Source organism: Rhineura floridana, chromosome 5 (assembly GCF_030035675.1).
Source record: "Rhineura floridana isolate rRhiFlo1 chromosome 5, rRhiFlo1.hap2, whole genome shotgun sequence".
NCBI lineage: Eukaryota > Metazoa > Chordata > Lepidosauria > Squamata > Rhineuridae > Rhineura > Rhineura floridana.
Genome location: NC_084484.1, coordinates 165383120 through 165405638, shown reverse-complemented (window position 1 = coordinate 165405638; position 22519 = coordinate 165383120). Strand labels below are relative to the sequence as shown.

The following is a 22519-nucleotide window of genomic DNA, read 5'->3' as shown; positions in this document are numbered from 1 at the left end:
CATGAGCATGAGATTTATTTTCTCATATGAGGGTCCTGGCTCTCCAGCTGGAGAGATCTGTGCCGAGATGTTACTTGATAGCGGCTGGGAAAATTTGTTTTAGCAGATGTATGTTTGTTTCTCCATATGCTATTAGTCCTTTTGAATATTAGCAAAGGGGAGTATAAATCTGTAAATAAACATAAAAACAGTTGCCTCCCCCACTGCCTGCAACTTCAACCACTTTTTAAAATGATTTTTAAATGCTTCTTATAATCTTGCTTCTTATATAAATAACATTTACAAACATGAAACACATTGCAAAATGGATCACTTTGCTTTGGCTCTAGTGCAATATGACAATATACTACAGTATTTGTAAAAAGCGTTTTGCATCATCAGTTCATTTACCTTTCAATAAATCAAGCCAGATCTGTGACAGCTGTCACTACCTTCTTTGCCAGGCTCCCTGATGGTGATTTAACATTGGGCAGGATTTCATCCATTTTAATGGGCCAGGGTGTTGCATTTTGGGTGAATTGGGCAGTTGGGAGTCAAGCTGGCCTCCTATTCAAAAGGAAACAACCCCACCTGCCCAACATGAAAGCAATTATTGAGGGGCCCAGTGAGGAGAATGGTAAGGGAACACAGCCAGATTAAGCTGCTGGGACCGTTGGCCAATGTTCACCCACTGGGGCCTGAATTCGAATTCCTTTAGCCTCTTACACAGTGAAAATGGAAGTGGACTGCCTTCAAGTTGATCCCGACTTATGATGACCCTATGAATAGGGATTTCATGGTAAGCGGTATTCAGAGGGAGTTTACCATTGCCTCCCTCTGAGGCTAGTCCTCCCCAGCTGGCTAGGGCCTACTCAGCTTGCCACAGCTGCACAAGCCAGCCCCTTCCTTGTCTGCAACTGCCAGCTGGGGGGCAACTGGGCTCCTTGAGACTGTGCAGCTTGCCCACAGCTGCACAGGTGGCAGGACATGTAACCCCTGAGCCACTCTGTGGGGGTGATCTTTAGCTGGCCTTGACACCCAGGAGACACAAGTGGGGATTTGAACTCACAGACTCAGGCTCTCCTCCCCACAAGTATGTTTTTTGGCCAGAGCTACTCACTCTACTCTCTGAAACCACACTTCAGTTGACAACTTGGCTTCAGACTTCCAGTGTTGTGCCCTCTCTAGCCTTGCCTTCACCAACAAGAAAATTATCGTTTCTGTAAAGAATACATTTGCATTTAGCTCACAGATTTAGCAGATGTAGCTGTGGCTCCATTTGCTAGACTGAATGCACATTGTTGGATATCTGGTGTAAATACACACCCACTCTTCAGCCACTTTGAACTATGTCAGTTTAACAAGCAAGCAGAATGATTAAGGACTGGAGTAGTTCACTATGATGTTAGGTTAAAATATTTGTGGATTTCTAGTTTAGAAAAAAGATGACTTAAGTGGGAGATGATAATGGCTTATAGAACGAACTGTGTGCAGAGAACAGACAGATTTTCCTTTCTCGTAATAACTAGATAGTAGGGGCACCTCATGGAATTCATTGAAGAAAATTTGGTAAGGACAAAAGAAAGTACTTCCCACAATGCATAATTAACATATGGAATGAGCTGCCACAAGATATTGTGATGGCTTTTAAAATGGATTAGATCATAGTAGGAACAGGGGAGAAATTCAGTTTCACTTTGTTATTTAAAGGCAAACCTACCTAATTCACACTTTCTGAAACAATATTTGAACACAGCCATCCTTCAAACGTCACAATTTTCTGACTTTTGCAGTGCAGTTCTCCAGCCAAGTAAGGTGTACAAAAATGCATATATTAAGGTAAAGTGTGCATATGTGAAAACAAAATACAAAAAAACATTATTTTAGGCAAAATTGCTTACAAAAATGTGTGAGGAGAAATGAGCTAAAACGCTGGTGAATTTTCATGGGGACTTAAAAAAAAATTACAGAACAATGTAGAAATATGGAAAGCTGAACTTAAGATTGGAAAAATAAGAAACTGAAATTGACAGCTACCTATCCCTGCATCATAGGAAGCTGCCTTATACAGAGTCAAAACATGGTGCCGAGTCAAAACATTGGTCCATCCATATTGTCTACACTGACTGGCAGCAGCTCTCCAGACAGCACTCTTTCCCAGTCATACTTAGAGATGCTGGGAATTAAAATTAAATCTGGAACCTTCTGCATGCAGTGTTCACTCTACCATGGAGCTACAGTCTTTCCTAAATTCATTATGGATAGGTCTATCAACAGGTCTTAAAATGGATTAGATCATAGAATCATAGAATAGTAGAGTTGGAAGGGGTCTATAAGGCCATCAAGTCCAACACCCTGCTCAATGCAGAAATCCAAATCAAAGCATTCCTGACAGATGGCTGTCCAGCTGCCTCTTGAATGCCTCCAATGTCAGAGAGCCCACTACCTCTGTATGTAATTGGTTCCATTGTCATATGGCTCTAACAGGAAGTTTTATAGTAAGACTCATAGGCAGTAAGTAAGACTTATATAGAAAGACTCATATTAGGAGCAGGTCGGTCTATATAATATAATATGGTTATTATATTAACTATAATAGTGAAATGATAACACCAGGTTTGGAGACAACTTCTCGCTACAAGACAGTGGGAACAAATTGCAGAAGATATTTGCCTTCATATCCTCTTCAAATTTTATGAGCCTTAAATCAGATAAATCTTTGGTCATATCCAACAAAGGAGTTCTTATGATGAATTGTCCAAGGGATATACGCAATGACGTTTCATTAAACACACTTGAAGGGGATGAATAAGGAGGATAACTGGATTCCACTGGTTTAGTTGTTCATTTTCAGAACAGGATACTGTTTCAAGTAACATGTTGAAATAATTAAGAAAATCAAAGAAGGAATGAAAATCTTTAAGAAATACTACATTTGTCAGAACAACTCTTCACATGGATCACAGTATGGAAAAATATTACAGTGAGATTATCTATTGATGTGTGGGAAGAAGCTGTATTTCAAGCTGTTTATTTTAAAAATATGAAAGAAAATACAGGGAAATAGATTTTTAGAAATATTTTGGAGATCCCTGATATGTTATTTCTGGCAGGAAATAGTTTTGCAGTAGTTTCAATAGTTTTGAAATATACTAATATATTTCAAAAAGATTGCATATTTTGCAATTAGGTTATCTGCCTATTTTTCATATCTTATATTCCAGTCTTCTGCATATGTGTAAGTCCCATTGATGACCTCGCTACCTGTTCTAACATACATGTTCAGAGTCATTGTGAAGGCAGCTTCAAAATAATTTTCTGTTTGGCTACCTAAGCCACTTACATTAGTGATTGTTCTTTGGTAGTTAGTACAAAACCAAGCAATCTCTGTTAAGAGGCCATTTTTTACTGGTCTCAAATTCAAATGCAGAAAAGAAAAAAGGTTGGGCTTTACTCTCATGATGTGTTGAACCATCAAATTTGAAATACTGTGTACAGTTCTGGTCACCTCACCCCAAAAACCATACTTTAGAGCTGGAAAGGGTTCAGAAAAGGGCAACCAAACTGATTAAGGGGATGGAACAACTTTGCTATGAGGAATGGCTATAGCATTTGGAGCTTTTTAGTTTAAAGAAAAAGTGAGTAAGAGGTGACATGATAGCGGTGTGTAGAATTATGCATGGCATGGAGAAAGTAGACAGAGAAAGTTTTTCTCCCTCTCTCAAAGCACTAGGACTTGGGGATATCCAATGAAGCTGAATTTTGGGAGATTCGGGACAGACAAAAGAAAGTACTTCTTCACACAGCGCATAGATAAACCATGGAATTTGCTTCCACAGGAGGCAGTGATGGCCACCAACTTGGATGGCCTTAAAAGAGAATTAGACAAATACATGGAGGATAAGACTATGTTCTACATCCACAGTCAAAGACAGTGTGCCTCTGAATACCAGTTGCTGGAAACTGCAGGAGGGGAGAGTGCTCTTGTGCTCAGGTCCTGCTTTCAGGCTTCCCATATGCTTCTGGTTGGCCACTGTGAGAACAGGATGCTGGGCTAAATGGACCCTTGGCCTGATCCAACAGTGCTGTTATTATGTTCCTTCAGGCTGATGTAGGGCCCCACTCATACAGCGGGTTAGGTTCCAGACCCCCGCCAAAAAGTGAAAATCGCTGAAAAGTGGAACATAGCCTCTCTTTTTTTTTCAGAAAGAGAGTGAGCGAGTGAGCGAGCAAACCCGGCTCCAAAGGCTCCCGGGCCAGTTGCAAGCCAGCAGAAGCAACCCCAACAGCTGCCCAGAGACCCTTCCTGCCATGGCCCCCCTTTGCCAGCTGCATCGGCTCGCAGGCTCCTTCCTGCCGCTCCAAGCGCCCGGTGGGGAAAGGGGGATGGAGCAGGAGGTGGCATGGAGTGCCCAAAGCGACACACCTCCACCCCACCTGCCCGGCCCCGCGCACAGGTCCTAGCGCACTTCCCGTGCTGCTCCCAGAGGAGGAAGAGAAGGGGGCGGAGGATGGGGCTCTCCCCTGCGTGCACGTGCACACACGCATGTCCTCCCTCACTCTGTTGCCCGGCCTGCCCTTCACCACGTGGGCCCCCTGGAGGCGCTTCAGCCCTGGCGGAGGCCCATTGAGGCTCGCCTCTCTCTGTGCCTGCGCGCGGGCAGGCTGCGCTCTTTGGGCAGGCTGGGGGATGCGGAAGACCCGTGGGATTCACAGGGCAGGCCTTCTCAATCGCTCTTGGCTGGCTTAGCCACTGCTAACTAACCCAAGAGCGGCCACCCTCTAGAAAATGGATCTCTGTGCGCAGAGCCATCCAAAGACTTGCGCACGCTGGCTCAGTGAAACTTCTCGGAGAGGTCATGGCTCAGTAGGAGAGGCGGGGTGCCTCGCCTCCTTTGGATAGAGCAGCGTAGCAGCCACCTCCACCCCTCCCACCAGCCCCCGTGCACGGGTCCTAGTGCTCTTCCTGCTGCGCGCCGCCTCTCCCGGAGGAGGAAAAGAAGGGGACAGAGGACGGGGCTCGCGCCATATTAGTGGAACACCGAGAAGCAGAACTCCAAAAAGTGGGGCCAAATTGTATTTCTAGTAGGGGAGGCATGGAAGGGGCTACCTTTGAATGGATAACATGGTCACCGTGCTGAGCTGTTTGGGATGTGGGAGAGGTTAAAATAAGCTTATTGGCCTTATTGGGCTTTGAGTCATCAGAGTCCATTTGGCTCCCCTTCTCATCCACTCTCCCTCCTGAATGTACTAAATCCTGCACTTTGTACATTGAGCCCCTGCGTTTTTTCCTTAAGTCTTAATTAGGGATGCCTGAAAAATTTGATCTTTGCAGATTCCAATCAGAACTGACTTAATCTGCATCTCCCAGGTTATTGTGTAGACTGGAACTTAAGTCACCCACCTGCTTTTCTTCTTAATGAATGTTCTGAGACAGTTAAAAAGATTACCAAAATATGTTTGGAAATACGCATTTTGAGAGAGAATGTGTTTAGTGGAGGCTGGTCTGTTTGGGCAGATGAGGCACCGCCCCACTAACCTCATTCTGCCCTCAGCCAGTGCCTGCCTGCGTTCATCCTTATACCTAGTCGAGGGACATGGCACTGCCTGACGTGTCATCCTCCTTAGTCTCAGTGTTGCCCCTTGTAGAACTCAGCTTGGACGAGGATGGGGGCAAAACTAGAATTAGTTGGCTCAGCCTTCCATTGGCTCTGGCTTCACCTACTGTTGGGCTCCCTGACTTCTGCCCGACCAGTCCCAATGGGCACTAGTCACCACTGTGTTAATATGTAATTATATAAATCAAGTTACAAGATTTCAGATTTTGGCTGAACATCAGGAAAAACTTCCTAACTGTTAGGGCAGTATGACAATGAAATCAATTACCTAGGGAGGTGGTGGGCTCTCCAACACTGAGAGCATTCAAGAGGCAGCTGAACACCTACTTGTTGGGTATGCTTTAATTTGGATTCCTTCATTGAGCAGAGTGTTGTACTCAATGGTCTTAATAGGACCTTCCACCTCTACTATTCTATGGTTCTATGAAATCAGGACCCCAAAGATGATGCTCTTCAGAACCACTTTGCTGCATGGAATTCTGCACATGCTCTGAATCCAGGTTCTGGTAGATAAAATGTAACCAGATAAGTTAGATTACATTTTTATGTCATATGCAAGTATCTCTCTGTGTGGCTCCTTTTCACTCTCTCTCTCTGTTACCCCAAATAAAATTCTTTACATGTTGACATTCAACTCTATTTGGTATTCTAAGCACAGTTTATAAGACTTTTGTAAGAGTTGGACTTGAGGTGTGGGGGAGTAAATCTAAAACTTTTTACTGTTTTAAAACCCGTAGAACTAGGCTTAAGGTAAGGGTCCTTGCGAATTGGTCTGGTAAACTGTCATAGAATACAATCATAGAGTTGGAAGGGGCCTATAAGGCCATCGAGTCCAACCCCCTGCTCAGTGCAGGAATCCAAATTAAAGCGTTCCCAACAGGTGGCTGTCCAGCTGCCTCTTGAATGCCTCCAGTGTTGGAGGCTGTCCAAATAGCTGATCAGCCTAAGGCTTTGTTAATTGGTAAACCAGTCAGGCAAACCTATCACAATGTTGAAAGGGTGAGTCTTTGCAAAAAGGGGTTCAGTCACAGTCCCCTATGTGATGTTTTTCTCCTCAGGAGTATAAATAGAACACTGCTGGATAAGACAAAAGGCCCATGTAGCCTAGGACCCTCTCTTCCACAGTGGCTAATCATATGGTTCTGAAAAGTCCACAAGGAGTAGCATGAAAGCAATAGCCCTTTCCCACTTTTCCTCAGCAGCTGATATTTAGTTGCATACTGTCCCTAAACCTGAAGAATGCCTATATCCATCATGACTATTTGCTGTTGATAAACAAATTCAGGGAGATTAAGTCTACTCCTCTTTTAAAGCCATCTAAGCTAGGGACTGTAATGTTTTGGGGTCTGTTCAGTATAGGTAACAGGAATGAGGAGAAGCACAACTTTATAGTCAGCAGACACACTCCACAGTTTATACAGCAGTTTCATGCTTCAGTTTCTTTGAGCAACCCCAAGACTTCAAGACAACATATAACTCATATGGGCAGCATATTCACATGGTCCGAATGTCCAGAACAGGAAGCTGCTTTCTCTTTTGGAAGCTTTTGCTTTCTCTTTTGTTGACAGCTTACCATGTCATCTGGTTACAGAACTGTAATTAACATTAACTGTGATTAGTATACACCAGGTTAGACTCGTTTTAAAATGGCCATAGTTAATGTTAACCACAGTTTGTCAGTCCAGATGACATGACAAACCCTGGCTAAGCAAAAGCTGAACTCCTGGGAGGGAGAGGCTTGCTGTACCTTTTTCTTGCATGTTGTGCTAACCAATGGTTTAGTGTGACATGTGAGCACGATCATTATGTCCAATGTTACATATTTCTTTTTAAGAAGGAAAAAGTATTCCCAGACCAGCAATGGCAAAACAGAGCCCCAGTTTTATAGAGTCCCTTTACCTATGGTAGGTCTATTATATTGTAGCTATTCTAGCTTGACATTTGCATTGACATTCAGCAGCATTGACATTCAGCAGCATTTAGTCTTTGGCATACATGTAACCTAGGGTTGTTTGTAGGGGGTTGCTACTGGACAGTCAATTTATGACCCTCCCAAAGGTACATAAGGTCATAAACTAGATGTCTGTAGTGATCACACATTAGAGGAAAAATTTGGTCCATGGCCAAGTGGCTTCTAGAAGAATCTTCTTGGTACGTATTGAGCTAAGTAAGCATGCAAGCAGGACCAAAATCTATAAATTCCATGAGACACTTGGGAGAGAATAAAGATCTCATCTAAGACTTCATGCAGAAAAATAGAGTCTGACTTCGTGGCCAAAGTTTAACAGCTGCATAAAGACTTGAACAAAAGTAATGGTAAGGACAGTTCTCTTCATTGATTAAGGAGGGTGGAAAGAATTTATTGCTTCCAAGATATAGTACAGGAGACTAGCCAGATCTTTAGAAACAAACAAACAAAAAAAACCAGATTTTGGGACATTCCAACAGTAAGAGGCAACTTCTTCATGAAGTAAGTCTGCAGCAAAGCTTTCTTAAGCATGCTTGGTGGAGTTAATTAACATGGGCTACTTATTTAGATTTGCTAACCCCTCTCCCTCCTTTCACAGAATTTGTATATTGTCCCCACAAACACTGAAGAAGCAATCTTGGAAAGTCTGTCATGGTGTGAGGATACCACAACACAGTTCCTTTTCAAGCCAGTGTTGTCACAGTTTGGGAGAAGGAGTCATATTGTAAGATTCTCTTATACAGGTTGGACCTTCTGATGCTGGAGGAGTGTAGCATGGGCATGTGCATTCTGATTCAACTAAAGCAGCCATTACCAACTTGGTGCCCTCCAGATGTTTTGGACTATAGCTCCTAGTTGTAGTTCAAAACATCTGGAGGGTACCAGTCTGATGAAGGCTGAACGAAAATGTTAGAAGGGGACCAGAGTTCCCCTCCTCTAATGCTGCTAGGCAGCATATTACCCTGTTAGCTGCAAAAACAGATGTCAAAAATGGTTCAATCTGAGGAACAATTACAAAAGATGATTAAATCTTTCCTCACATTGCTTTCCAACCATATTTTTTGGGGGGGCAGGGGAGTTGCTTTTTCGAACTGTTTCGGTAGAGGAGTTTCAGGGATTATTGGAGGAATGGTAGCATAGACCAGAATGACATTGATCATCTTGCATCTTGCCTATAAGCTACATGTGACTGTGTTTCTGCCATATGTCAGGGGGGTGGCTAGAGGAAAAAAGGGGGGCATAACCAGGGATGCGACTCTTACCTTTGTACAGTAGGCTACATTTCTCATGCAAGGTTTCCATATTGTTGTGTACACATGCTCTTCCAACGTTCTGGCAAGCATTATCATAGTTCAAGCACACATACCGGCCATGCAAAAGCACTTGAGGAGCATGTGGATCAGGGCCAGTGAGAGGTGTGGACTGTGGAGAAGGAGTGTGGCCTGAGAAGGAGGAGGAGACACGGCTTGGGGGGAGTCCCAGTGGCCAGAGAGAGAGAGAGAGAAAAACGCCCCATGGGCTTGAGTGCCTGGGGGAGGAGGAGGTGGAGGGGGTGGAGAGCAACCAAGCAGCCAGGCTGTGTGGCGGCCGCGCAACAACTGAGGCAAGTGGGCTGGGGAGGGGGGAGGGGTAGGGTGTCAATTCATGAGTGCCTCTGTGTATGTGTGTGTGTATGTTTGTTTGTTTGGAGGTACCTGGGCTATGGGTCTCCCTGTGTGTAATTGTGTGTGTAAGTGTGCGAGAGAGAGTCACTACGTGTGTGTGTCCCTGTTTGTGTTTGGGGGTGCCTGGTGTATGTGTGTATGGGGGTGCCTGAGGGGTGACTCAGGTGTTTGGGGTTGGGAGATTGGCAAGCAAAGCAAGCAGTGAAGCTCTGCCCCCATAGATAGATAGATAGATAGATAGATAGATAGATAGATAGATAGATAGATAGATAGATAGATAGATTGATTGATTGATTGATTGATTGATTGATTGGGGAGTGGATATATGTTATGTGTGTAACATATACACACATACACTCACACATAGGTTGGTACTTGCTGACCCGTAGGTTTGAAAGCAGTGGCAGCTGGTGGCTCCGTGTCAGTGGGAGAGTGGAATCTGCTCTAGGGTTTAGTTTGAACTTTCAGCATCTTGGACAGCTCCTTGAAAGTTTGGACTAGAACCTGGATCAGCTTCTACTACCCCACTGAAATGGAGTCACCAGCCACCACTGTTTGAAAGGCTGGTGTTTTTAATTTTATAGCATTCCTGGAATATTTGTCCCAGGTCATTTATTTTTTAAGAGCCAGAACCTGCTGGTTTGTTGGCATTTTTCTGAGAAATTTCCAGCAGTTCCATCATGGCCTAAATAAAAATGAAGGTGTAAATTCAATTGAAACTGCTGAGTGATGGCTGAGGCACCTACTACAGTTGTTCATGTACTTCTCCATCTCATGCCACTGGAAAGAGAAATGTTGGCATGTAGTAAACAAGATAAAATTAAAAAGCTACTTTCCAGTAAATGCTGCTCTCAGACCACAGGATACCCTGGTAACAGGAAGTCATGGTAGTTAACTTCAGAATAGTTGCTCTCAGAACAGTAAAAAAAAAAAAAGTGGGACGAACTGTTGCACATATTGCTAACAGGCTACCTCTTGTTTCCCTCCGTGAGAGAGGCAGGAATTTTAATTGTCTGTTAGCAATGCCTGCTAGTTCTGCATGTGGGCAGAATTTGAGCAGGATCTGCAGGAGATGTTGCAGAATTTCAATGGCTAATTTATCACAGTCACAACAAATTGAATGCTTAACTGTTTGGTACAGGAGGTTGTTTTGTATCATGATTCACACTGTAGGTTTCTCTTAAATGCTAAGAGAAAGGAACATTCAATGAGAACTCTGCTCACCCTGGATTTCTGGTATAATGTATTCTGAAGGCCTACAGCCACATGTCACAACCATGCAAGAATGCCTGAGATCTTGAGACTGAAGTCCTGTGCCCACTTACTAGACAGCAAGTCCCATTGACCTCAATGACACATGCATAGGGTTTCATTATAAACATAATATTCAACATGCATAATATTGCCAATATTATTTCCTCATAATATTTATGAAGCCAAGGAAACTTTGAGGTGGCTAAAAAAGTGAATACAATTTTTGCTGATAAAAGCATGCTCCCATGTGGTTGTATTTCTATTCTGACACTTGTTGTTGTGTTATTTTAATTTATGGATCTCCTTTTACATGCATCTCAAGCCAATTTACAAGCATACCATAAAAAAAGCCAAAACAGTTCATAAATTCACAACAGTACAGAAAAAAAACACTAGGTAGGTTTAAAAACAGTACAAAATAGCCAATGGGGTGATAGGATTGGACAACAGGTGGACAGTGGATTGCTTTTTTCTCCCTACCAATAGAAAAGTAACTCAACAGGAAGGAGGTTAGTCTAGAACTCTTCTTCCTGATGGGCTAATTTTTGTTCTGTCTTTGCTCTTATGGAAGTGTTTCTTTGGGGGCTGGGGGAGCATCCAAACATTCTCCGGCCATCAGATAATGTGTGCTATGCTGTCATATTCTGCAGCATGCAAGGATATAAGAAGCTGCTTTATACCACACCAGACAGTTGGTTCATCTAGCTCAGAATTATCTATATGCATTGGGAGCAGTTCCCCCAAGTTATGTTTTGTTTTTTGTTTTTTTGATAGGTCTTTCTCAGTCCTACCTGGTAATGTCAGGGGTTGCTTTTTAGTTTAGAGAAAAGGCGGGTCAGAGGAGACATGATAGAAGTGTATAAAATTATGCATGGCATTGAGAAAGTGGATAGAGAAAAGTTCTTCTCCCTCTCTCATAATACTAGAACTCGTGGACATTCAAAGAAGCTGAATGCTGAAAGATTCAGGACAGACAAAAGGAAGTACTTCTTTACTCAGCGCATAGTTAAACTATGGAATTTGCTCCCACAAGATGCAGTAATGGCCACCAGCTTGGACGGCTTTAAAAGAAGATTAGACCAATTCATGGAGGACAGGGCTATCAATGGCTACTAGCCGTGATGGCTGTGCTGTGCCACCCTAGTCAGAGGCAGCATGCTTCTGAAAACCAGTTGCCGGAAGCCTCAGGAGGGGAGAGTGTTCTTGCACTCGGGTCCTGCTTGCGGGCTTCCCCCAGGCACCTGGTTGGCCACTGTGAGAACAGGATGCTGGACTAGATGGGCCACTGGCCTGATCCAGCAGGCTCTTCTTATGTTCTTATGTTATGTTCTTATGAATCCGGGACCTTCCTGCATGCAAAGCTTGTGTTCTGCCTCCGAGCTATATGGCCCTTTGTCATGTGTGAACCAGGCCTTAGAATTGGCCTGTAAAAATATTGGAGAGTAGATTCTCATGCTATTCAATATGAAATAATTAGCAATAGTTGATAAGGACCAGGGATTATTTAAAGAGGAATGGCTGATTGAAGTAAATCTATCAGTAGTGTTATTGGTGGTGTACAGCTTAAATGTGCCTTTGCTGCTTGCTCCTTGTGCTGATAAGAAGTATCATGTGAAACTCACCGCCAATGCCAGGTTAAATACATCCTGAACTTACAAAGATGGAAACTGTAGATGTTGTATTATGTTCTTGTATTCTCCCAACCTTTCAAATAGCCTTTACAAATGTACTTTTTAGGTAATTCATTACTAACCTCTCTGGAGTTTTCTCTTAATTTGCAGTTTGTTGGTTATTTCAGAGACTTGCACAGGATGGGTTTCTGGTCTGTAAATAAAATTTACTTGAAGGAAGCTATTTAATTACAGCATAACACCTTTTAAAACTCAGTGTAGGAGCACAGCCGCTCTAATCATCAAATTGCTGCAGAAATTAATCTCTCATTTCATTCAACTTTTGTTTCCTCTCCCCCAAGAAAACAATGGTTTTAACCCCCCTTAACATAATCGTTATGGGTTGTATCCAATGCTAATTGTACTCAGAGTAGACCCATTGAAATTAATGGTCATTAATGTCAATGGGTCTACTCTGAGTAGAACTAGCATTGGCTATAATCCTATATATCAAGATTTTTGTGGGGGTTTCCCCCCTTTAAACTGCTCTAACTGTGTAGTTTGTTTGCATTCTCTATTCTTCCATATGCTTTACTATACACAGCTGGAGGGAAGAAATCAGATGGAGGTGAAATAAGAGAATGTCCAGAAAGGGGACAAGATTAAAAACTCCAAATGACCAAAAAGGCATCCAACCCTTGAGACAACAGGTTCTTTCTTGCAAAGGGTGTGAATTGCATGTGGAAGAGAACAAGTACTCATCCAGTGCCTCCTGTCCATTCACACTGGGAGTTTTTACCCATCGTCACTGTTTGTCCTCTGATAAGGCACAACTGCACTTAGCCAGTCTCAGAATGGAATAATATGCCACTAAACACTAATTGCTGGGAATTGTAAGCAGGCAGGATGCTGTTGCACTGGGCTCCTGCTTGCAGACTTCTCACGGGCATCTGGTTGGCAACTGTGAAAACAGAGTGCTGAGCTAGATGGGCCTTTGGCCTGATCCAGCAGGGCACTTCTTATGTAGGTAGGATATTCTGTAGCTTCCCCCCACCCCAAAAGCTACCCTGGGTATGAACGTAGGACTTAATGCCAGGAATGGGACAGATCAGCAGCCAGCAACACTCTAGGCCAAACACACATGTCTGGGGAAGGGCTGTGATGCCAACAAGTAGGTGCTTCTATTCAAAGCTGCACTAGCATCTGTTAACATGTGTTCCTTCCTTTTAAAAAAAACCAGCAAAGGGCTTTCTGTATATGTGTAGTGTGATGTATCCATGTAATATAAAAATGTAACATGAGGATATTGTTTTGCAGATTATGTAGAGGGCAGAGATGCAACAGGCTGTGGATATACATGAATTTCTTTTCTTGCTTTCTAAAAAAATCACCCTGCAGTATCAGAGAGGGGAGTGGTGGAGGCCATCCCACTTACAAAAAATACTGAGAATCAGAGTTTGGTTCTGCCCTTAAAACGTTTTCAGACACCTTGGTTATAAAAATAAATATTTATTTATTTATTTGCATTTTTTTGTTATTAGCAGCAAAAATAGCTGTTGGGCAGGCAATCAAGGCACTTGATAAGATAGGAAAGCATGGCACTGCGAGCATATAACCTATGGCAGAGCTTGGAAAAGTTACTTTTTTTGAACTACAACTCCCATCAGCCCCAGCCAGTATGGCCACTGGATTGGGCTGATGGGAGTTGTATTTCAAATAAGTAACTTTTCCAAGCTCTGACCTATGGATAGATAAAGCATGGACATTTGTGATAACAAAAAGCTCTCCCATCAAACAAAAATTGCAGATGGGGGATTTAGTAATAAGGAAGGGTTATTAGCAATATTTGCTAGATCTCCTTAGTGTTGTTGCTTGTGGAGGATAGTTTAGTTCCCCGGGCAGCAGCCATGGTTATCAAGATGCTTGGTATTTTTTCCTTAGGCTCAATCCCCACTGGCCCTTGTCACCTGTGTAGATTAAACCACCCGGGAGAAGTGGGCTGTGGGAATAGGAAGCTCCAAAACTATGCATGCATGCATGCATCATGATGATGCGTACACAGACACCAGATGTTGAAATATACTTCAAAATGAGTATCAGATTGGAATCTTGAAGGTAGCTGGCAAAACAGGTGTCTTTGGGCCAACTACTGGGAATACATACAGCATAGCATGTTGACTATTCTAGACTGGGGTCACTTCCAGATGACATGTTAATTCAGCATTCATCCTGAGTTGTTTGCAGGGAGGTTATACAGCATCACATCAAGCAAACGTTACCCCACACTTTCCAGGGCGTTTTCCCTTTACCTTCCTTACTGAAAAAAGTCAGATTTCTTATTTTTGGAAGTGGGTTTGTTGTGCAAAAGTGCCATATCTATACTTGAATTGTGCAACATGTATTTGCCAGTATGCATTTGAATCCCACCCACCAAATAGTAGGCTTGATTACAGTAACACACTTTATGTGGGGCTGCCTTTGAAAACGGTTCAGAAATTAGAGTTGGTTCAAAATGCAGCAGCGAGAATGTTAACTGGAGCACGATGCAGGGAGCATCTCACCCCTGTGCTTTATCAACTCCACTGGCTCCCAATTTGTTTCTGGTCCCAATTCAGAGTGCTGGTTGCCCTTGGACCAGTGTGCCTGAGGGACCACTTATGCCCGTATGTACCTGCCTGGGATTTAAGATCATCTGCCTCTAGTCTGTGTGCCTGGAATGAAAGATGCCAGACTGGCAGGCACATACGAGAGAACCTTTTCAGCTGTGGCCCCCAAGCTTTGGAATACCCTACCCCAAGAAGCCCGCTCTGCTTCCTCCCTGATGGTTTTCCAGAGACTTCTGAAAACCATCTTGTTCTGGAGAACCTTTGGGAGAGACTGAGGGTAGAACCTGACACTGATTTTATGCCTTCTGTGTTAATTTTTACCTCTGTAGTCCCTTCAGTACCACTCCCTATATATGTGTGTATATGTGTGTTTATATATATAGTATTTTATGAACTTTAACTGCATGTTATGTATTTTAATTTATTTTAATGTTTTTTTGTGATTTTTATTGTGTACAATTTTATTATGTACATGTTCAATTTTATTGTAAGCCTCCCTGAGTGCCCTATTATACGGTGGAAGGGCGGGATGGAAATATTTTAAATAGATACATACATAGTAGCAGTCTGGAAGCAGCCTTGGTTGGGGCAGCCTCCCACAGTGGCCCGGTTTGGCTAGTTTGCATGGGAATGGCCATCACTTTTTGTCCTGTGTGGTATTTTAACTACAATTCCCCTTCAGTGTTGAATGGGCTTGTGTGTTCTTGGTTCTCCTTTCTTATTTTGGCCTTTGTTCCTGTATCTAACAGGTGGAAAGTCTTTTCTTCCACACACTCAGCAACTCTTGATATTGTAGGTATTTCCAGTACTTTACTTTGGGATGTCTTGTTTTCCAGGAAGGAAAGAAGAAGTTTGACAAAGAAAGTGAAAAGTATTATTCAACGTTAGAGAAGCACTTAAATATATCCGCAAAGAAGAAGGAGTCACACCTCCAAGATGTAAGTTCTTACCAGTGGGGTCTTTATTTTCACATTGAAAAGGAGGGGAAAAGGGAAAGTATTAAGCGGAGGGGATCTCCTTCTAATTTTATATAGAACATACATGCACGCTTCTGTTCAGATATTTAAAGTACATGTAAATGATTTGTTTATGGTTATTTAATATTTTAATGGTATTGATAAATTTGTCAATATAATTTATTTATTAGTTGCATTTTTAGATCACAATTTTCCCAATGGTACGGTGATGGACAATAAAATATAAAAAACAAAATACATACCATGAATAAAATTTAACTTAATAGTTTCTTCTGACCAATAATGGTATCCAGTCCAGTATCCTATCTCTTTCTATTGTTTGCAGCAGAACAGTGTAAGAGCAAATAGAAATAACACTAATAGGCAAAAAAAAACCTTGCGGTTTAAGAACGTACCTATAGCCAACAGATATTTCTATCAAACTTTAAAAAGCAGGGAAATTGGGCAGCTATAGTGAATGCAACAGTTACCAAATTCTTCCAAGCTACACATGAAGTGGATTGGACTGTGAAAGACCAACCCAAATGGTGTTTGCATTTTGACAAATTTGTAGGGCAGTACAATATCTCAGAGAGGAGGTCAGGTCTCCTCTTCCGCTAGTGCATTTACTCTAGCTGCCCAATTTCCCTGCTTTTTAAAGTTTGATAGAAATATCTGTGGGCTATAGGTACATTCTTAAACCACAAGGTTTTTTCCCTTTTAGTGAATTTCTCTGCTTTTTAATCCGGGAGGTAAGAAATGGGATCCTGTGCAAGCTTGCTGAGAATAGATCAATTATTTGCATGCTTACTGAGTTTGGTGGGATTTACTCCCCTGCAATCATGCTTACAATAGGTGAAACTGACCACAGAGGATGGGGAAGGGATGGAGGGGAGGAAGGGCAGAGGGGAGGTGGGGGATGGGAGCAGGCAGGAGGGGGAGGGAAGGAGAAGGACAGATTTGATCATTTGCATGTTTATTGAGTTCAGTGGGATTTACTCCCATGCAGTCATGCTGAGGATAGGTAAATCTGGCTGGGCGGGGGGAGGGATGGCTGGAGTGGGCATGGAAGGAGGAAGGAGGAAAAAGGAAGAGGGGAGGGGAGGAGGAAGAGAGGAGAAGGGAAGTGGGGAAAGCCAGGTCTGATCATTTGCATGCTTATTGATTTCATTGCGATATACTCCTATGTAATCATGGTTAGGATAGGTAAAACTGACCATGGGGGTAGAGCAGGGGAAGGGGAGAGTAGAGGGAAGGAGAAAGGGAGGGAAGAGGGAAGAGGAAGGGGAAGGAGGGGATTGGAGGGGGAGGGGCAAATGATGGGGCAGGGGAGGGCAGGTTTGATCATTTGTATGCTTACTGAGTTCAGTGGTATTTACTCCCATGCAATCATGCTTAAGATAGGTAAAACTGACCATGGGATGGGGGAGGGGAGGGGGAGAGAGGGGATTGGAGGGGGAAGGATGGGCAAGAGGATAGGAGGGAGGAGAAGGGAGGGTGGGTTTGATCAGTTGCATACTTTTTGAGTTAAGTGGGATTTATTTCTGTGCAGTCAGGTTTGAAAATTGGAATGGACTGCCTTCAAATCGATCCCGACTTATGGCGACCCTATGAATAGGGTTTTCATGGTATATGGTATTCAGAGGTGGTTTTACCATTGCCATCCTCTGAGGCTGAGAGGCGGTGACTGGCCCAAGGTCACCCAGTGAGCTACATGGCTGTGTGGGGATTCAAACCCTGGTCTCCCAGGTCGTAGTCCAACAGTGACCTGGGGGAGGGGCAGGGTGGGTAGGCGGAGGAGATTGGGTGGGTGGGCACTGGGCAGAGGGGAAGCCTCTTTCCTTTCCAAAAGGAAAACATTGTGAACAGTATCATTGCTTTTCAGGGTTTCCCCCACCTCTTTATTCTGCAGCAGGCACATGTAGCCTCCCACCCAAATTTGAAGTAAAGTTGTCCCTGGCCACATCCACACCAGGCCCTTATTTCACTTTAGAGAGTCATGGCTTCTCCCAAAGAATCTTGGAAAGTGTAGTTAGTGAAGGGTGCTGAGAGATGCTAGGAGACACCCTGTTCCCCTCAGAGAGCTTCAGTCAGAGCAGCTGACTGTTAAAGCACTCTGGCCACTAGAGCTCTCCCAGGGGAATAGGAGTCTCCTCTCAGCATCCTTCACAAACTACACTTCCCAGGATACTCTGAGGGAAGCCATGACTGTCTCAAGTGAAATCAAAGTCTAGCTTGGGTGTGGCCCCCTGATTAGGCAAGCGAAGCAGCTGTGAGTTTGGCTTTTAGAACACTAAGCATGCCTGACATTATCATTCAGTTCAATGCAAAATTTATTAAATTAATTAAAAATAACTCAGGCATTTTTTAACTTTTAAACCGCAGAAGATGAAGGTCAGAGTATGGGGCAAGGTCAGTAACAGGATTCCAGGTCCTCCGCGGACATGGCTGATTTTTAATGAGTTTCAACAGATTATGAGAACTCTCAGAGAAAATAGTCCAAAAGGGGTCTGGGTTTTCTCTCTCTCTCTTTTGTCTTTGAACTCTTTATTCTCTCTGACTGTTTTGTGTATCGCCATGAAAATTTTGAGGGTTTTTAAGCAAGCATTTCTGCATTCAGGACTATAAGTTCTGTAAGATTTTGTTTTGAAATAAGCTTATGGGAAGCATCGGAATGGCATGGGGGTATTTTCAATTTAACATTGTGGAATGTGAAAATCCACACTGGCTACAGTATACAGCCACTTTTGTGGCTGTATAATAAGATTACTCAATTTTTGTTGTTTTCAATTAGTTCATCAGTCTGAGCACAAGAAAGCAATACCCTCTGAGGCTTGTGGAATATTGTTTATGCTGGCAACCTCTCCTTCATTTATTTTATTTAAAATATTTTTAGGCCACCCATAACACAGTTATATAATACATTTATGTAATAAAACACAATTAATAAAGTCAGCAGTAAACAATAAAGCAACAATCAACCCCATGCAATATCATAATACGAATAAAACTAGCAGCAGCTCAGCATGAACACCTGAATGAAAAGCCAAGGATAACAGGTGTTTTTGGAGCTTTCCCAAAGTTCCATAGTGATGAGAGTGTTCTGTCAGAAGAAGAAAGAGAAAAATGAGAAGAAGAGGGAGGAGGATAAAAAGAAGAGGAGGAGAATGAGAAAAAGGAGAAGTGTGATGGTCTACAAAAGACCTGCTCAGCTCCTTCTGTCTTCCAGTCACTATGGGAAGTTTTTGTCATCTTTTCAATTTTTATGGAGGATTACGTAGAATAAATTTTCCCTTCTAACCCATTTGGCTTTTTACATTTGGCTCCTCTGTACTGTGGGCTAGGTCCCAATATTAATAAGATTCCCCATTGCACGTCAAGCACATTATCCCCAAAAGCTATTCCTATAAATCATACTCCAACCTTGCATCCAGAACTACAAACTTCTCTTTGCCCTTTTAAAATCCTTACAACTACAAACATCTGACCCTCTATCCCAGCCTTTCCCAACTAGTGAGCCACCAGATGTTGTTGGACCACAACTCCCATCAGCCTCAGCCAGCATTGCCAGTGGTCAGGAAAGATGGGAATTGTGGTCCAACAACATCTGGTGGCCCACTAGTTGGGAAAGGCTGCTCTATCCTAAGCCTGACTATGTCCCGTTGGAGTCTATTATAAACTTTTTGTTCTCACTGGACTTGCTCACTGGACCTTGAACTAGTGACCCAAGGAAAGTCAGGCAGATTATTCTGACTGGTAAGGAAGCTTTTTTACAATTACTAGAGAACAGGTAGTGGTACTTGATTTATTTATATAGGTTTTCTAAAGTCTTGCTCATTTTTTTTAAGCAACCAGAAGATTTAATTCTTGCTCTCCCGATTACCTTTATCTTCAGTTGCTCCATCCTACCCTGAACAGGACCTGGGACTGATAATACCCATCACAGGTCCATTCGGTCTTTCATCTGGGCTGTTAGTTCTTCCTTCCTCTCTATCTCCAGTTCAACTAACACTCAGCGAAGACAATTCGTTCCATCTAGTCTAGTATTGACTACTCTGATTTGCAGCAGTTCTCCAGGGCATTAGGCAGAGATCTCTTTCTCATCACCTCTTACCTGATCCTTTCAACTGCAGATGGAATTGACTGAACCAGAGACCACCTGCATGGATTAGAGAGTTGGGAGGAGAGCTAGATTCTGTGTATGCAGAAAGCCCGATCTCTTTTAAATTCACTGCTGATCTGTGCATATGTTAATACCACCTCCATATTATAAGCAAGAAGTTGTAATGTACTTGTAAACAGCTGTTTTATGAACTTAGAATTAGGTCTTCATTATTGCACACTAAACAGATATCTGTGTGATGAAAACAACTGCAAGCAGAACAAGAAGTTGTTTTGTTAACCTGTGTGTACTGGATTTTCATATGCACCAGAGCCTAAATTCCATGGCTATTAATGGCAGGGAAAATAGAAGTACTTGTCATTAAAGAGCAAGTTGCAGTGTGTTTCATACTATACTCCATCACAAATTATGATCTAAGTAGAGTTAAGTTGAGTTTGAATAAAACCATTTATCTACAGGGGGTTTCTATGGATTATTTATCAAATTGTAGTATCCAAACAACAATTACTTTGGAAGAAAATGCAAGAAGTGTGAATATAGTGGTGGTGGGGAACTGTGTTTTTGCTTGCACTTAGTTATAAATGCATGGAAAGGAGAGTCATGTATTTAGATGCTTTCTTAGCTGACTGTTTTATGCCTAGCTGTCTTTTTTCCATAATAGATGCAGGTTCTGGGAAATGATTATTTAAAATGTTAAAAAATGTTTATGAACTGTGTAAATTATTGCTGTAGGTTGATGAGATCTACTGTGTGTTCTGCCAATTCAACAATTGGCTGAGCTGCATATGATGGTAAAATTCCTGAATATTGAATTTAGTGCTCATGGAGTTGGAAGCAACTAGAAATGTTATCTGGACTAGAGCATGGATTGGAACCTGTGGCACTCCAGACGCTAAGAACATAAGAACAGCCTGCTGGATCAGGTCAATGGCCCACCTAGTCCAGATCCTGTTCTCACAGTAGCCAACCAGATGTCTATGGGAAGCCTGAAAGCAGGACCCGAGTACAACAGCACTCTTCTCACTAGTAATTCCCAGCAACTGGCATTCAGAGACTTACTACCTCTTAAAATGGAGGTAGAACCTAGCCATCATGGCCAGTAACCAATGATAGCCTTGTCCTCCATGAATTTGTCTAATCCTCTTTTAAAGCCATCCAGATCAGTGGCCATCACTGCCAGTTGTGCAAGCGAATTCCATAGTGTAACTATGTGCTGTGTGAAGAAGTATTTTCTTTTGTCTGCCCTCAGTCTTCCAACATTCAGCTTCCCGGTTCCCAGCTTGGATGTCCCAAAGTTCTAGTGTTATGATAGAGGGAGAAGTTTCTCTATCCACTTTCTCCACACCATCAGCCTCTATCATGTCTCCTCTTAAATCATTTTCTCTAAGCTAAAAAGCCTCAGTTGTTGCTGTCCTCCAGCTGCCATCATCCCTAACTATTTGCCATGCTGGCTAGGACTGATGTCAGTCATAGCCCAGCAGCATTTGGAAGGTCTTGGGTTTCCCCATCCCTGATCTAGAGCCACATTCTGCCATGAGGCAAGACCATCTTCCTATCGCAAACAGGTGATCTATAACCTAGACCACAGTGTGTCAAAAGAAATGAACAGGTGGACAGGATAAAGCTTCTAATGACAAGTAAACCAAGCAAGCATGTTCTATCTTGTTGTAGATGCCTTCTTTAAACTTTTTTTCATTTTGGCAAGGCTACCCAGATACAGAATTTAATCTATTATTATTATTATTGTTATTGTTTAATTTGTTAGTTGCTTGTTACACAAAGGTCTCAGAGAGGCTTGCAACACTCTTTAAAATACAAATAAATATATTATACAATAAGAACAAAAGACAGCCCACATGACAGCCATAGGAAGCTTTGGCAGTACATTAATAACAAACTATTATCTTAGTCTATCAAAAGCAGGAGAGGGGAGGGGGAATATAAGACTTACTTAGAACTGAAAAAATGTAAACAAAGGTGCCAGGTAGACCTCACTAAAGATCCTCCGTGGCGCAGAGTGGTAAGCGGCGGTAACGCAGCCAAAGCTCTGCTCACGGCCGGAGTTCGATTCCAACAGGAGAAGGAAGTCGAATTTCCGGTAAAAGGGGTCGAGGTCCACTCAGCCTTCCATCCATCCGTGGTCGGTAAAATGAGTACCCGGCATATGCTGGGGGGTAAAGAAAGGCCGGGGAAGGAACTGGCAAACCCACCCCATACATACGGTCTGCCTAGTAAACGTCGCAAGACGTCACCCTAAGAGTCGGAAACGTCTCGCACTATAAGTGCGGGGACACCTTTACCTTTACCTTAGACCTCACTAGGGAATGCATTCCACAGATTTAGAAGTTTTACTGTTTTGTTCTGTGATTTATTGATTATTATTTTATGTGTACTAGATTAGTTTTAGCTGTGTTTTATTGATAATTTAATTTTCTACACAACTGAGAAAGTTTTATCATTAAAATGGTACATAAATGCTTTATTGTAATTTTTATTCTTTTATTTTAGGCAGACTCACAGATTGACAGAGAACACCAGAATTTTTATGAAGCATCGTTAGAATATGTCTTTAAAATCCAAGAAGTGCAAGAGAGAAAAAAGTTTGAATTTGTTGAGCCTGTAAGTTTTTTTACTTTGTTATAAAAATGCAAATATGAAAATACATATATAAACAAAGAATGAAACAATCAGTGGTTTAAATTTCCTGTCAAACTCTTTTCATATTGATCTGTCAGTGAGC

The 22519-nt window shown here is 42.5% G+C and overlaps 1 protein-coding gene across 2 annotated transcripts in view; it reads left to right on the top strand.

Annotated features, from left to right (window-relative positions):
• The window catches only part of ARHGAP42 (Rho GTPase activating protein 42), a 261972-nt gene that overhangs the window by 147881 nt on the left and 91572 nt on the right, over positions 1-22519 (top strand). For both annotated transcript variants that reach the window (XM_061628763.1, XM_061628765.1), the window contains 2 exons: positions 15537-15638; positions 22288-22398. In XM_061628763.1, the coding sequence (XP_061484747.1) occupies positions 15537-15638; positions 22288-22398 (213 nt within the window). The remainder of the gene's footprint in view (positions 1-15536; positions 15639-22287; positions 22399-22519) is intronic.